General features: G+C 44.6%; 1 protein-coding gene across 1 annotated transcript in view; it reads left to right on the top strand.

The window, feature by feature from the left end:
• Positions 1-17,754, top strand: part of FBN2 (fibrillin 2) — a 256,715-nt gene that overhangs the window by 131,232 nt on the left and 107,729 nt on the right. The window contains exons 20-23 of the mRNA XM_075067188.1: positions 2,529-2,648; positions 7,436-7,573; positions 10,505-10,555; positions 17,258-17,383. Of these exons, the coding sequence (XP_074923289.1) occupies positions 2,529-2,648; positions 7,436-7,573; positions 10,505-10,555; positions 17,258-17,383 (435 nt within the window). The remainder of the gene's footprint in view (positions 1-2,528; positions 2,649-7,435; positions 7,574-10,504; positions 10,556-17,257; positions 17,384-17,754) is intronic.

Here is a 17,754-nt window from a genome sequence, read left to right as displayed (position 1 = left end):
TGTTTCCCTGAAGAATTGGATTCTATCCCTGCCTCTGACACAGAGTTCTTGTGTGATGCTAAACAAGTCACTTAAACCAAACTTCATGGATGGCCACTAATTGCGTGTTCCTTGAGTGCCTGTCTTCAGACTATTAGTCTGGTTTGCAGAAGTTCTGAACACTTGCAGCTAACATCAGTGGGAGATGAGCTGTGAACATATAAAGTGCTCTATAATGCCAACTACTCAGAAAAATCAGGCAGTTGGCATCTCAAATTGAGCTCCTACAATAATTAGAAATTGTAGCTTTATATGTCTGAGCACATCTACACTTCATTGTAAACCTGAGTCCCTGGGACCTGGACTTGTGGACTCAGTGTTTCCAAGCCCACGCTTGAGCATCCACACTGCATTGGAAACCTGAGTTATAGTTGCTGGACCCTCAGTCTCACAGTCATGCTAACACGTCCGTACTGCACTATGCAGACTTAACTTGGGGCCGTGGCTTGACCTGTGTGCATACTGCAAAATGACAGGACTTGGACCCAAGTCTCAGTAGGACTCTGGATCTGAACCTACCCCCTAGCAGGGTCCTAGTGTCCTGAGTGCTTGCACTGATTTGTCACGCTGATTTGTGAGTGGACAAAAAAAGGACTTGGGTTCAGACCTGAGTTAGAGTTCAGGTATAATGTGCAATGTAGACATGCCCTCTGTGCCTCAGTTTTCCAGCTATAAAAGGAAGATAATAACACCATTCTTTATGTCATGAGGGTGTTATGAAAGTAATTCTTTAATATTTGTTGAAGCATTATGTTACCGAAACATTAATGCTTCAACAAATATTAAAGAATGGCTGGTTATGATGGCTTCTGTTGTATTTGTGTGTGTAATATACATATATGCATATGTAATATACTGAATTAATAGTGAGAAAGAAGACTGCTCTGTTTCTCCTGGTAGTCCTTGGAAAGGGAGAAGCTTCATGTCCTACCATAGTTCAGATACCCTCATCTCCCTGTTTGTTTTCTCAGTTTTAAAGAATGTATAGCCATTGAAAACAAGGTTTACACAAAAACATTACATGTAGGTTCTCCAAAGTTAGTTCTATCTTGAGAATCATTTAGCAGGTGGTGAATATTTAAGATATCTCCAGCATCACTCTGTGATCTGCCTCCACCAAATTCCTTGTTCTTGCTAGTCATAAGGGAACAAGAATATTGAATTTATTATCAAAAGCAGCTGCTCTGTATACTAGCATAAAACATTGTCACTATTCAAAATCAATTCATATCAAGAGCCAAGTCCTGATCACTTTATTTAGTTGAACAGTCCTATTAATTAAAGAGAGTGGGTTTTGTCCCTCAGTACAGTACGTTTTGGGGGGATGGAGAGAGAAATCAGTTTCCTAAAGGTTTCAGATTTCTAGATGTGTTCCATCATTTTAATAACACAGTTGATTCAGTGAATAGTTTAAATTCATTGTTGTTCTTATGACCTCAAAAGCTCATAAAGAGATAAACGTGTAGAGAAATGAAGACAATATGGCATACTACACCAAATAGAAAATGGAACCTTTTGTACTATTTCTACAAAATAAGTGGAATAGTTTGTTTTCCGTTAATGTGTTTCCTGTTTCCAATATTTATCTAGGTCCTTTATTTAATTTTAATTAATTTGTGTCAGGCTGTTTTAGGTTTATGGGCTTGGCATTATTTGTATGTCACTATCTGAGAACATAAGCATGCACACAAACTTTTCATTCCTTACCCATGACAGGAACTATCTGTTAGGATAGGATGTCTGATTTGATTTGGGATCCAAATCTAAAACAAAATTGGTGAACTGCAGAAAGACATAATTGGTGGTTGTTAGGAAGAATTTGCTGATTTTTTTTTTTTAATTTAAAAATTAATTTCATTTTTTTTAAAGGTTAATGCTGACAGCAGAAGTCTTATTCTTACATGTGGATGGGCTTAAAAAAAAAAACACCCATGTGGGTGAAAATGAGAAGGAGAGTAGTTGGAGTGGAATACTATTTAGAGCATTACAGTTTTAGTCTTCTTTCTTGAGCACTTTTCAGGACCATCGAATTGCAGCCAGCATTGTAATACTTTGTTTCTGACAAGGTTTTCTTAATTCTTCCAAAGCCTCATGGAGCCTAGATGACAGAAACAATAAGGCCTTTGTTTGTGCACAGCATATTGTGGCTGGGAATGCATTGCTTTCCATGGAAAAAGGATTTTGATTTCTCACAGGACAATTATAAATTATTCTGGAAAATGATTTAGTCCAAGTTCTTGGGAGTTTCTGGCCTTTCTAAGAAAGCGTCATTTAATTAACACTTACAAAATATGCAAATACTCCTTTACACATGCACATACATACACAGTGCTTGCCCCAGCATACTCTGTACCTCATCTAAAAAAAATAAAAAAGCCAAATTTACCAGACAGTCTGGTATATTGTGGTTCATGGCTTCATTTATACAGCATAATATTTTCCAGAAATGCATGGCTGTCCTAACGGTACCTTTCTCTTCTGGATTATAGATATAAATGAATGTGAAATCAACCCATGTGTCAACGGCGCCTGCAGGAACAATCTTGGTTCTTTCAATTGTGAGTGTTCACCTGGCAGTAAACTGGATTCTACTGGATTGATTTGCATTGGTGAGTGTATAGATGTGGTGTTTGGTTGGTTTGGGTTTTTTTTAATTGTTATTAACACAAAGGGAATTGATCACATTGATTAAAGAAACTGAGAAATAAACAAGAGAGTCGTGGTGATTTGTACTTGGTAGTAGACTGGCATATCTGACTGTGAGGCATTTTGGACTTACTTTCTGAATAACATTGATCAAATCCAGACCAGTTTGCCTGTTTCCATTGGAGCAGAGGATACAAACGTAACAATTCCATTGATACTATTTCACCTACACAGGTACAGGCTGATATGGGTCCTGCATTTTATGATTAGTGAGAACCAATGGGAGGTTTATTGACAGATACTGTTATTGCTTCTATCCAAGTGGGCTAGATGTCGGTTTAACCAAAGGGTGGTTAGTCTGTTGCTTATACAGCCATAATTAAATGTTGTTGGCCTCCCCAAGTACTGCACTGCTTCACACCTTCCTTTTTTGAAGAAGGATGTTAAGTAGGACATATCAAGACAATTCTGGATTCATCTGGAACACTCTTCCTGGATCGTTGTCTATCCGGTAACAGATACTGCTGTAGTTTGGGGATAAAATATGTATCATATTAATATCCTTGATTGATGATCTCCAGGCAATGGAAAAAGTCAAGTTTCACTGATTGTATTAAATCTAGCAGCACCCTTTGAGATGGCTGACCACAAGGTGTCATGCGCACAGCTGCAGAATCTGGCTTTGGGGACATTCACCAATGGTTCTGTTCCTACCTTTCTGAAAGGTCTGAAAGCATGGTGTTTGGCCAACCCTCATCCACCTTATGTGCCCACAAGCTTCCATTTTGTCACCTCACTTGTGCAATATTTATTTAAGGCCAGTAGGGGATCTTGCGAGAGGAATTGGGCTGGAGTCCCAGTGGTGTTAGAATGACACAAAGCTCTAAGTCTCCGATTTGTTTGATCCTGATATTGCAGTTTCCTTGCCTTTCCAGTGCCTAGCTGAGACAGGAATCTGGATGAGAAGGATTTGTCAGATACTCAGTCCAGAAAAGACAGAGATGATACTGGTTAGCAGGGAGAAGGAACTTAAGGACTTGAGAAGAGTTTGATTGCCCATATGATGGGTTGGTGTGTCTATCTCTTACCAAAAAGGTTTGCAATCTAAGGTTATTTTTGGACCCTGGACTATTTAGATTCCCAGGTAGCAGAAGTGGCTTATGCATTTTTTTTATTTATTTTTTGGGGGCTGGGGAGGGCTGCATCTGTGGTTAGCTAAGAGGTTGTGTTCTTTTCTTCATGTGAACCTCACCACACTCATCCATGCGTTTTGTCTGATTATTTTTTAAGCTTTTTCATGTTTCCAGATGCAACACTGATGTGAAATAATTAAGGACCAATACTTATATTGATTTGGACCTTACTACATAAGTAGTCCTGTTGATTTGTTTAGTATTATTTGGATAGTGAAGTCTACTTAGCTTCAGTAATTGTGGCAGTGAACGAAAGACATTCAAGTGAACGAAAGACATTAATGTTTGGAAAATGAAAACAGACAAACATTGGAAGGAGTAGCCAGATATGGTTTAAACAATATATACATACATTCAGTACATTAATAACTTAACTTGAAAGTGAGCATAATGGACCCAATCATGAAGTCCTCAAACAGGTAAAACTTCCACTGACTTTGATCTGGGTTCTGTCTGTATCAGGATTTAGAGCACTTATGTAATGATCAGAGTATTTATGTAGGAGCAAAAGTGGTTTGGAGGCAAAGCAAAATTGACAAATACGGATTTACAAAATTAGGGCTAATCCTAAAATTTTTAGCCAGGCAAAATTGCCATTGACTTCAGTGGTTTGCAAGAAAGGCAATTTGACCTTGGTTATTCCTATGTAAGGATTAACGGACATAGCTCTTTTATTCTGAAAACAACAATAACAACAACAACTTGCTAAACGCTCTTGTCAAATATAAGTAGGCTTGAAAGGATTGGCTTTTTGTCAGTAAATGTCTGTAAACATTGATTTCACTGTACACACTCAAACCACTGAAAAAATATTTCCATTGATGATAATTGAAATTTACAGCCAGGCAAGATAAAAAAACTGTCTGAGAATTTATTGGAGTTTGATTTTAATATACTTTGTATATTTTTAACATCTGCTGTTGACAATTTGTGTATTAATCATTGTAACGCTTTAACTTTTTGAATCTTAGCATCTGTCATTAAATAATTGTCTGACCCGCACATGTGAAATTTCCTGCAAATATGGAAATTGACAAAAACTGAAAAAATGCTTAAAAATCAATATTATCTGTCAAAAAAAATTTAAAAAGGAATACAAATCAAATTCTGCCAAACCTAAATATTTGCAGTTTGAAAAACTAATAGGCCAATGAAACAACTTTTTTCCCTGACCTCATCCCTACAATTAAAGACCTGGGTCCTGAATGTACCAATACTCTCTTGCCCCACTGTTCTTTGCTGTGTGCCTCTGTCAGCTTTGACATTATAATGCTACAAATGGAGAGGAGTCTGTGCTGATAAGCTCATGTATAGCAGAAATGCTTCTCTGATATGACAGTAATGTGAAAGTGTATTATGTAGTGAAAAAGAGGATCTAATGAGACTAAGATATGTAGACAAATACAGATATGTCAGCATGATACTGATCTCAAAACCAATTTTACTCCGGTGCTACCCCTGATTTATGCTGATAGCAGAGATCAGAATCAGTCCTTATATGACATGAGTGATCTGAGGTTTTTTCCCTTTTTTCTTTCCCAAATGGTTAAGGATAAGATGATGTCACGGAAGTCATGGATTCTGTGACTTTCAGAGCCCTCTGTGATATTTTCCTCCCAGGGGCCAGAGCTCCCAGCCACTACAGGTGTCAGGGGCACCCAGAGTCATCAGCTGCCACAGGCAGTGGGGGTCCCAGAGCTCTGAGCCCCAGGGATATAGTAGAGGCACTGGGGCTGTCAGTTGCCACGGTGGCGGGTGCTGGACCCCTCTGCCTCCTGCACCAGGGCTTGAGCTCTCATGCCCCCACTCAGGGCTCAGGCTTCAGTTGTCCCACCTGTCAGGACCCCGGCCTCCTGATTATATTTAGTAAAAGTCAGACAGGTCACGAGCTTCTGTGAATTTTTGTTGATTGCCTGCAACCTATCCATGACTTTTGCTAAAAATAACCATGAGAAAATTTTAACCTTACCAATGATGATAGAAGTTATTTAAAATGTAATTGCAACACACTACATGGTATTTAAGTGAAAGTGTACAACAGTTGTGTTGGAGTAATGCTAACAATATTGTACTAAAGCAAATTTTACTGTTTTAGTGCACCACTCCCAGTGTAGGCCAAACTGTAGCACTATTTCTGAATTTTGCTGTCACCCTAGAATGGATGGGTCTGGTTTATCTGTTTTGTGGAGAGAGGACTTTGGTCTCTAAAGGATGGCAATTCTGCAGCTATTATAAACACTATGTTTTAAAAAGCTGCTTTTAGCCACTGGTTCATTTTACTTTCACATTAATAGTATTCCCAAATGAATGTATCCAGGGAGGACAATTCTGTTAATGGAGTTATAGTCAATCATCTATGGAGAAAGGAGAGTATGTTTTTTTTTAAGATGGTGTACTTGGCTGATGGTATAAATGCTACATTGCCATTTTGGGAAATATACACACAATAGGAATATTGTCATTTGTTCTCTTCGAAGTAACTTCCTGTGCGCTTCTGAGTTATGGTTTGTGAAATTCTGACCCCATTCAACTGTAGTACACGAAGCAGTAGGGTGCCATCTGCCTGTAGCATCGATACTTTTTTTTATTTCAAGTTAAAATCAAAGAGATGCGAGTGGCAGAAAGAATGCTTTGATGCTGGGTAATAAATAACTTTCTCACCAGAGGAAAAGTCACAGTGACTACCCTTTGTAAATTTTGTCTCTGCAAGAGAGATTGTGTAAAATAAAGGAAATGAACTCATAGGCTGAAATAAGATAAGCCTAGCAGGTTTTGGCTGGAAGATCCAGATGTAGCTGATACGAGGAAAATCACCTGCTAGCTATATAGTTTAAATCATTTTGACTATAGCACTTTCTCAGATATACCACCAGAACAGTATTTGCTGAAGAAGTTTTGCCTACAGTAGACAAAGGGATGCAGAATGCTTCTGATATTGCTACTAAAACGAAATCTACACAAAATGACCCTGAGGCAATCTCTTCTACACCTTTTAAAGGGCAAGGCTGTTAATAGGCATGACAGAGTGAAGGACCCTGACTCCATCTTCCCCCTCTAGGGTATCTAGGCATCATTGGCAGCTCTAACAATACTGCACAACTTTGTGTTCTGGGAACACAACAAACAGTGGGTGAAATCCTGATCCTGTTGAAGTCAATGGCAAAATCCCCACTGACTTCAGTAGGGCAGGATTTACTTTGATTTTACAAGGATATAGGAAACATCAGAATCTGGTCTATAACATTTTCTTTATGCCTACCCTTTTGAATATTTAAATCATATTTGTGCTAAGAAAAAGAATCTTATGACATAAGTTAACATGCTCTAACCATAGATATATTAAAAATATATATTGGAGTATATAGCATCCACTGATATTCATAAATATATGTATTTCTGAGGGTGTACAGGTAAATAAAAATACAGCTTAGTTCAGAGAAAAGTAGAAGAAATTGAATAACTCTTCCTTTTTGATAAATATTCTTTACCTTAAACAGATTTGAAAATAAACTCTCTTTCTTGGTTGACAGCTCCCATTCTTTTCTAATCCACTGCAGATAGTCTGAAAGGAACATGCTGGCTGAACATCCAAGACAGTCGCTGTGAAGTAAACATTAATGGTGCTACACTGAAATCAGAATGTTGCGCTACTTTAGGAGCTGCTTGGGGCAGCCCTTGCGAGCGATGTGAATTAGGTATGGTTCTAGGTTGTAATATCTTCCAGCTTTCAGGGGGAAAGATAGATGTATCACTGGGTAAAATAATTGTGCCTCACTTGAATCATCTTTCTCATCAGAGTATTTTTCAGTAGAAGAATAATAAAATGAGAACAGTTGGTTAGTGTAACTTTTAACCTTCACTGTGTGTACCCTTTGTAAACGATGAAGTCCACCTGTAAATTACATTTTTAATTGATTTCTACAGGGATGAGTTTTCGTTCTCCCCATAGCATGTCTGTGTGTGTGGGCAAGGGTAAGGGTAGCAAAGAAGAAAAATATCTAGTGAAAAATCTGTATGCTTTGGAAAAATCCAAAAATGCAGGTATTTCAAAACAAGTAACCTTTGTACTGACACTATTGCTGCTTTATGCAGGGTTGTTTTAGCCATCTTGGTCCCAGGATATTAGAGAGATGAGGTATGTAAGGTAATATCCTTTTTTGGACCAACTTCTGTTGGTCAGAGAGAGATACTTTTGAGCTTACATGGAGCTCTTCAGATATGGGAAACTAATTCAGAGTTAAATACAAGGTGGAACATATTGTTTTGCATAAATAAGTTAACCGTTCAAAGTGAAGTGGCCTGCTAATACCCCTCCAGTCATGGGGAGGAGGGAGGCTGCTGCGTGGGGATGGGGGTTGTTAGTGGGTTATAGATTGTTATAATAAGCCATAAATCAAGTATCTCTATTCAGTCTCTGATTTCACTTTGTAAAGTGTTCACCCATGGCTGATACGGTGTTTTTGCCTTTTAGCATTTTCCTGTGAGAGTTCATTTGAGAATGTACTGAGTGGGTTTTGCCTTGATTCCCTTGTTTGTATATCTTGGGAAACATGTATAAGGTTCTTGGGGTGGGTTCTTGGGGGATGAGTTTGTAGAGTTTCTCTTGGAGTTGTTCCGGGAAGGATTTGATGATATCCTTAAATTCCTGGTTAAATTGTGTAATGGGATTGTCTCTGAATTCTGTATAGTAGGTGGTGTCAGAGAGTAGTCCATTAGCCTTGTTAATGCGGTCATGGTGGTTGAGGAACCCCAGGAGACACATTATATCTCGGCACAGCACTCTTATGGAAGGAATATTGGGACTCAGAAACCATCTTAAAACCATTCAATAGACAAAGGGCCAGTTTGCTCCAGGACACAACTGACTTTCTCCACAAACTGCACAACATTAACAACCTCCCTCAGAACACCATCCTTGCCACCATGAATGTCACCTCCCTCCCTGCACCAACATGCCTCACAATGGTGCATCGTTGGCTGCCTCAGATATTTACACGACAATGGACAATTCTCAGATAGCCACTGCACACACATCCCCAAACTCATCTTCACCACCCGTTCATTGAACTCTCTCTAGAACACTTCCACAGTAGTATAAACTTCTTGGACACAACAATCATCTTTAACAATGGAACCCTACAGACCACTATACACAAGAAACCCACAGATCATCACACCTAACTTCATAGATCCATTAACCACCCCATACACACCACAATATCTGTTTATCTAAAGCCAGGAACTCAGATACCACAGAATATGCTCCGAGGAGAACGTCAGGGATATACACCTTCACACACTCCAAACCACCATCACCAAGGACACTCCACCAGAGAAGTATACTGCATCATGGAGCAGGCCACCCAAATACCTTGAGGGAACCTGCTTCAGTACAGAAATAAAACCTTCCCTAACCATGCATCCTAGCTGTCACTCACTACCCCACACTGGAACCCATATGTAGTACAAACAACTACAACTCATACTTAATGGGGACCTCATCCTGAAATAAATCTTTCCTGAACCCCCTCTTTTGGCCTTGAAATAACCCCCCAAATTTTCCAAGCTCATCATCAAAAACAACCTCCCCACAGACCAGGACACACCAACTCAAAGCAGTACGAGACCCTGACAGAACAACAAATGTAAAACTGGTAGACATATCTCCACTGCTACAATGATCAACACCTCCCTTGACACACCTCTCAAGATCGATGGGTACTATACATGCCTATCACAACATTTATTGTACCTCATTCAGTGCACAAAATGCCCCAATAGCAACTATGTGGGTGAAACCAGACAACCATTGCACTGTTGAATAAAGTCACACAGGAAAATAAGACAAAAACACCGTATCAGCTGTGGGTGCACACTTTTCACAAAGCGATCACTATATAGCTGACCTCTCAGTCTGCATCCTCAAAGGATACCTGCACAGCACTTTCAAAAAATGAACCTGGGAGCTTCAGCTTTTAACTTTGCTAGACACTAAAAATTATGGATTGACTAGAGAGACTGGATTTATGATTTATTACAATAATCTGTAACTCATTAACGTCCCTCCGCCAGTTGCCTTCCCTGCCCCCCGACCTTTCCCCCTTATGATTGGAAGGGTGTTCATGGGCTACTTCACTTTAAATGGTTCCTTGAAATATGTGTTAACGACCTATGCTAAACAATCTGTTCCACCTTACAGGGCTCTACAGCTCACCCACCTTGTTTCTCTACAATTGCTCCTTGCAAGATGGCTTAATTTCTACATCACAGAGCTTAATATCCTCTGGGACTGGAGACTGACAGCAGGAATATTCTGAGCTCCTGATGTGTTAGAAAGGAAGGGTCACAGCAGTTGCTCTAAGGAATTGAACAAATGGGAAAGAGACAGAATTAATTTATATGCCCTTGCGTCATTGAGCTAGTCATGCCATCTGCTACTGAGACAACATCAGGGCATTTCTGCTCTTGCTTTTTAAATGGGCCCTTAATGCTAAGAATATGTCACTATTCCGCTTGTTAGGCCATTAGTATAAATTTGAGGGGGGAAAGGTCACAAAATTTCTGATTATGATCAACTATTAAAGTCATATAATTCTGAAAATAATTGTTCCTTTTTTTATTTCCAGATGCAGCTTGCCCAAGAGGATTTGCCAGGGTTAAGGGAGTTACCTGTGAAGGTGAAGTAATTCTTTCTGACTCAGGAGTAGCACACCTTTTGTTTTGTTTGTTTTTTTAAACTGGATAAAGAGGATTCATTACATTATATCCTTGTTGGAGAAGTTAATCAAATTGACATTTGGTGGTTGTCATCACAGGCAATGGTGACTTTTGGAAAATGTTGCCCTACCCTAAGGTATTTGAGGAGCTAAAGGAAATCAAGGAAATCTTTTGTTCTTCGAGTGCTTGCTCATATCGATTCCAGTTAGGTGTGCGCGCGCCGCATGCACGCTTGTTGGAAGATTTTTACCCTAGCAACACTCGGTGGGTCGACTGGGTCGCCCCCTGGAGTGGCGCCGCTATAGCGCCGGATATATACCCCTGCCGACCCAACAGCCCTTCAGTTCCTTCTTACCGCCCGTGACGGTCGTTGGAACCGTGGAGCGCGGCTTAGCTGACCTCCACTTCCCTAGCTTCTCGTACTTCTTTGCTCTTTACTATGTTTATAGTTCGAGTTCTTCTAGTTATAGTTAGTGTTAGTACTTCTATTCATAGTTAGTGTACATAGTTGAATGGGGGGATCGGGGATTAGCCCCTTTCCTCCCATATGGGCCCATGCCCAAGGCACTGGGATTCAAACCGTGCTCGGCGTGCCAGAAGCCGATGCCAATAGGGGATCCTCCACGACTCCTGCCTTAAGTGCCTAGAGGAATCCCACCTTGACAGGTGCTGCATTTGCAAGTCATTTAAACCAAGGACGAAGAAGGAGCGGGACTTTCGATTTGAAGCAGCTCCTCATGGAGTCGGCACTTAGTCCTGCAATATTGGAACCGAGCGCCCAACAGACTGCCTCGGTAAGGAGCGCCCCTTCGGCACCGGATCACTCCAGTACCGAGAAGGAGTCCCGGCACCGACCTCTACCGGCACCGACTCCTCGGCACCACTCCCTTCCCCTGACTGGGAAACGACATAGTGCTCCGACTCCGGCCTCGCAGAAGGAGCACTCGTCTAAGACGGTTCGTTGAGCACCGTCATTCGCTGCGGCACTGTCGAAGCCGGCACCACAGATTGCAGCTCCACCTGGCACGGCACCATCGATTCCGGTCCGACAATGGCCGTTGAGTCCGGTGCCAGACAGCTCCCTGGCTCCGGCTGTGGTTGAGCTTGTTCTCCCTTCTACGTCAGAGACCTCCTCTACGGCAAGGGAGCTCATTGCTATGATGGAACCGATTTGTCCTCATTCCCCGGCACCGCTGGTGCGGGTTGTTCAATCCATCGGCAAGCCAGCCCTCGTAAGGCCTCCTTCTGTCGGTCCAGCAGAGAGACGTCATTCCAGATCACAGTCTCACAGACGCTCTCGATCATGTTGTTCCCGCTCCCGGCACCACTCATAGTCCCGGCACCGCTCTCCATCACGGTACCGGTCACACTCGCGGCAACGTTCAACATCTCGTTCACCGGACAGATACTCCTGGTACCGATCTCAGTACCGTGTATTCCGCAGTCACTCCAGGCGAAGGGACACGAGATCCCGGTCGACCTCCCGGCACCAGTATGGTAGAAGGTCCAGGTCCCGCTTGCGGTACCGCCATAGCTCCCGGTACCGCTCCCCGGTACCGCCCTGGGATCGAGCGTCAAGAACAGTGGTGCTCTCCCAGGGTCTCTCGGCACCACCGTGGCCTTCGAGACACACATCAGTATCGTCTCAGGCTGGCAGTGCATCCTACCATCAGGAGGGGGAATCTGACGTCCCCAGCCAATATCCGCAGGGACAAAGCCATGAACAAGGGCCTCATCACTGGTCCTTCTGGACACCATGGGCATACCACCAGGCCCAAGGTGCCCTATCAGTGGCTCAGTGCTTGGCCCCGTCAGAACACCGGGTACCAGAGGCGACAGTGAGCCTCCCTCCCCCTACGGGCACGGACGAGGCTCCAATTCCCTCTGCAGTCACCGAGGTTCCACCTGATGCAGATGACGCCCCTCAAGGACACGACTCACCTCAGGACCCATTGGTCCCGGGCCTCTCCTCCTCCTCACCTGATGAGGCGGTAGCAGGAACATCCTCCTCAGGCCCTCCACCAATTGATCTCAGAGCCCATCAAGATCTCTTGAGGTAGGTGGCCCAGAATATAAACTTGCAGATGGAGGAGGTCACTGAAATAGAGGACCCAGTCGTGGAGATCTTATTGGCTGATGCACCCACTAGAGTGGCTCTCCCGTTCACCCGCACTATACAAGCCAATGTGGACACCATTTGGCAATTCCCAGCTTCAATTTCACCTACAGCTAGGGGAGTAGAGAGGAAATATATGGTCCCCTCAAAGGGGTACGAATATCTCTACACCCACCCACCTCCCTGCTCTCTGATTGTCCAATCGGTGAATGAACGAGACTGTCATGGCCAGCAAGCATCAGCTCCTAAGGCAAAGGAGACTAGACGCATGGACCTCCTAGGCCACAAAATATACTCGGCTGGGGGCCTCCAACTGAGGGTGGCAAACCAACAAGCCCTGCTAAGTCGGTATAACTTTAATACGTGGGTGTCCGTGGGGAAGTTTAGGGAGCTTCTTCCCTAGGAGTCTCATCCAGAGTTTACAGCCCTGCTTGAAAAGGGTAAAAAGGTAGCAAGAACCTCCCTCCAGGCCTCTCTGGACGCAGCGGACTCGGCTGCCAGAACTCTAGCATCCAGAGTGACGATGAGGCATATCTCCTGGTTCCAGGCTTCAGGCCTTCCCCCTGAATTGCAACAGACCATTCAAGATTTACCCTTCGAGGGCCAGGGCCTTTTCTCAGACAAAACCGACCCCAGATTACAAAGTCTAAAAGACATCCGGGTCATAATGCGCTTGCTGGATATGCACACGCCAGTGACCCAACGAAGGTCCTTTCAGCCCCAGCCACACTGCCCTTACAACCAGTCAGTCAGGACGCTACCAGAAGGCGTGGCAGGGGGAATCGGCGGAGGCAGTCTGGTCCTCAAGGAACCCAAAGTCAAGTGCCTCCTAAACCACCAACGGGGCCCAAGCAAAACTTTTGATGGGACGCCCGAGGACGGCCCACCAGTTATCCCACCGGATCCTTCTCCCTCCTTTTTCAACTGCCTCTCCCATTTCCTCCCTGCCTGGTCCCAGCTAACCTCAGATCATTGGGTCCTCCGCACGGTGGAAGCGGGATACCACCTCCAGTTTGTTTCAACCCCTCTCCTACCCTCCCTACCCGTCCCTCTTCAGGGACCCCTCTCATGAGCAGGTCCTCTTACAAGAGGTCCAGGCGCTCCTAAAACTGGGAGCCATAGAGGAGGTGCCAGAAGACATGAGGGGCAAGGGGTTCTATTCCCGCTACTTCTTAATCCGCAAGGCAAAGGGAGGTCTACGACTGATCCTAGACCCGCGAGAACTCAGTAAATTCCTGATAAAGCTGAAGTTCTGCATGGTATCCCTGGGGACCATCATCCCATCCCTGGATCCGGGAGAGTGGTATGCCGCCCTCGATATGAAGGACGCTTATTTCCACATCGCCATTTATCCACCACACAGACGGTACCTCCGTTTTGTGGTCAACCACCAACACTTTCAGTTCGCGGTACTTCCCTTTGGCCTTTCTACAGCTCCAAGGGTCTTCACCAAATGCATGGCTGTAGTAGCTGCCTCCCTCCGGCGTTGTCGAGTACACGTCTACCCACATCTCAATGATTGGCTTATTCGAGGGACTTCCCAGTCACAAGTATCCCAGCACCTGTGCATCATCAGAGACCTCTTTGGGAGCCTAGGCCTCATGATCAACACAGAAAAGTCTACTCTGACACCCACGCAGAGAATAGACTTAATCGGAGCTGTTCTCGACTCCAATCTGGCCAGAGCCTGCCTTGCCCACTCGCATTTTCAAACGATGGCTTCGATAATTCAAAGTCTTCAATCCTTTCCGACAACGTCGGTGCACACATGCCTCGGCCTAGTAGGTCACATGGCCTCCTGCACCTTCGTGACCAAGTACGCGAGACTACGTCTCTGTCCCTTCCAAACCTGGCTTGCTTCAATATACCATCCACACAGAGACAGTCTGGATTCGGTGCTCACTATCCCCAGGAAGGTTCTCGACTCCCTCACTTGATGGTTAGACCCCTCTCTGGTTTGCGCAGGGATGCCTTTCCACCCACCGCAACCCTCGGTGGCCCTAACCACAGACGAGTCATCTCTGGGTTGGGGTGACCACCTCGGGAGCCTTCACACTCAAGGTCTCTGGTTGCCCCAAGAGCTGGCCCTGCACATCAACGTGAGGGAGCTGAGAGGAGTCCGTCTAGCATGTCAGGTGTTTCAGGACCATCTACTAGGCCGTTGTGTATCAGTGTTCATAGACAACACAACGGCCATGTTTTACATAAACAAGCAGGGCGGAGCACACTTCTCCCTCCTTTGTCAAGAAGCCATTCGCCTCTGGGACTTTTGCATAGCTCACTCTATCGATTTGGTAGCGTCTTTTCTCCCAGGAGTCCAGAACACTCTGGCAGATCACCTCAGCAGGTCCTTCCTGTCTCATGAGTGGTTGATACGGCCGGACGTTATCCATTCTGTTTTCCAGAGGTGGGGCTTTCCCCATATAGACCTCTTTGCCTCTCGAGAGAACAGGAAATGCCAGGTGTTCTGCTCTCTCCAAGGACGCTCCCCGGGCTCCCTCTCAAATGGATTCCTGATCCCGTGGAAGAGGCACCTACTTTATGCCTTCCCACCGTTTCTGCTCGTCCACAGAGTCCTACTCAAGCTCCGCAGGGACAGAGCCCACTTGATCCTCATTGCTCCAGCATGGCCGAGGCAGCGTTGGTACACCCTGTTGTTCGATCTCTCAGTGGCAGACCCGATCCCCCTGCCACTCTGGCCGGACCTCATAATGCAGGACTTTGGCTGGCAGGCTTCACCATCCAGACCTGCAATCCCTTCACCTCACGGCATGGCTGCTGTGTGGTTGAGCCAGTCTGAGTTGCGTTGCTCTGCCTTGGTACAACAGGTGCTCTTGGGCAGTAGGAAGCCTTCCATGAGAACGACATATCTCGCCAAATGGAAGCGTTTCTCCTACTGGTGCGCTCAGAGTAACTTAGTCCCCAGACAGGTATCTGTCCCCACTGTCCTGGATTACCTATGGTCCCTGAAAGAACAGGGCCTGGCGGTCTCTTCTATAAAAGTGCATTTGGCAGCTATTTCCGCCTTCCATCCGGGGGAAAGTGGCAGTTCAGTCTTTTCTCACCCCATAGTTTCCAGGTTCCTTAAGGGATTGGAGCGGTTGTATCCTCAAGTCAGATGCCCAACCCCTACCTGGGATCTAAACCTGGTGCTAGCCAAGCTTATGGGTGCCCCTTTTGAGCCTCTGGCCACCTGCTCGCTGCTGTACCTCTCCTGGAAGACAGCGTTCCTTGTCGCTATCACCTCGGCAAGACGAGTATCGGAGCTTCGGGCTTTGACAGCGGATCCCCCGTATACAGTATTCCACAAGGACAAGGTACAGCTGCGACCGCACCCGTCTTTCCTCCCTAAGGTGATGTCTGCCTTTCATGTCAATCAAGACATCTTTCTCCCAGTCTTTTTCCCGAAGGCGCACTCATTGCGTTGGGAACAACAACTGCATACCTTGGATGTCCACAGGGCTCTCACCTTTTATATCGAGAGGACCAGACCCTTCCGACGTTTGCCTCGGCTCTTTGTAGTGGTGGCAGACCGGATGAAAGGCATGCCGGTCTCTTCCCAAAGAATTTCATCTTGGGTGACATCCTGCATCCAAACATGCTATGAATTGGCTCACATTCCAGCTAGCCATCTCACCGCCCATTCTACTCTGGTGCAAGCCTCATCTGCCGCTTTCCTGGCCCATGTTCCCATCCAGGAAATATGTCGTGCTGCTACCTGGTCATCGATTCACACCTTTGCCTCACATTACGCATTGGTTCAGCAGTCCAGAGACAATACAGCCTTTGGCTCAGCAGTTTTGCATTCTGCAATGTCTCACTTCGACCCCACCGCCTAGGTAAGGCTTGGGAATCACCTAATTGGAATCGATATGAACAAGCACTCAAAGCAGAAAAGATGGTTACTCACCTTTGTAACTGTTGTTCTTCGAGATGCATTGCTCATATCCATTCCAAACCTGCCCTCCTTCCCCACTGTCGGAATAGCCAGCAAGAAGGAACTGAAGGGCCATTGGGTCGGCAGGGGTATATATCCGACACTATAGCAGCGCCACTCCAGGGGGCGACCTGCTGACCCACCGAGTGTTGCTAGGGTAAAAATCTTCCGACGAGCATGCACGCGGCGCGCGCACACCTAATTGGAATGGATATGAGCAACACATCTCGCAGAACAACAGTTACAAAGGTGAGTAACCGTCTTTTCTGATGGTACAGAGCAGATGGAAACTTAAGCACCCTTAGGTTTCCCACTAAATAAGTGGAATCTCTGTTGCTTTATCCACCCTCACTTCCAGTGCAAGAGACCATTCCACAAAAAAGGAAATGTGGCTGAGGTGTGTTTATACCATGGTAATTCATAGATGTTGGAACAGCCCCTAGGAGGAAGTTGGCAGCCAGGTGTAAGAAAGAACAGTCTTCAGATCCTAATATTGTATAACTGAAAATAGTTTGATTGCTGTGACATAACTTTAAATCCTCAATAAGGCTGTAGCTACCTTAATAAATTAAGAACTTCAACTTCTTTTTGTGCTTCATTTCACATCAGATGTAAATGAGTGTGATGTTTTCCCGGGTGTTTGTCCCAATGGACGTTGTGTTAACAGCAGAGGATCATTTCACTGTGAGTGTCCAGAAGGCTTGACGCTGGATGGAACAGGTCGAGTGTGTTTAGGTAAGAGCATGGTCACCTCTCACTGTTCCTTAGCTCTATGACTGACTTCTCATGTTCTTTGTACAGTTTTTAAAATAATCCTACAGTTTCTCGAATGCATTGTTCCTTGAAAGGTATTTTTTTAACGTTCATGTATATATTTTAACTTATGTCTGTTTAATATTTAACACTTGTCCCAGCTTAGGGAGGTCTATATAAGCGGTGCTAAAGGTAGACATCCAGTTTAGGACTTGTCTTCACTGCAGTGTTAGCTCAAGGTCTAGCTCAAGTGTTGCCTCTACCCTGACTCCCTTGCATACACAAAAATCGCTCAGATGAAGAGCCATTTTAAACTTGAGCTAGCTGGCCTGTCATAGGGTATGTGTTGAAGC

This window comes from Chelonoidis abingdonii, chromosome 6 (assembly GCF_003597395.2).
Source record: "Chelonoidis abingdonii isolate Lonesome George chromosome 6, CheloAbing_2.0, whole genome shotgun sequence".
Classification (NCBI taxonomy): Eukaryota; Metazoa; Chordata; order Testudines; family Testudinidae; genus Chelonoidis; species Chelonoidis abingdonii.
Note: the sequence above shows the minus strand (reverse complement) of the source record. Positions and strands in the feature narration are given on the sequence as shown.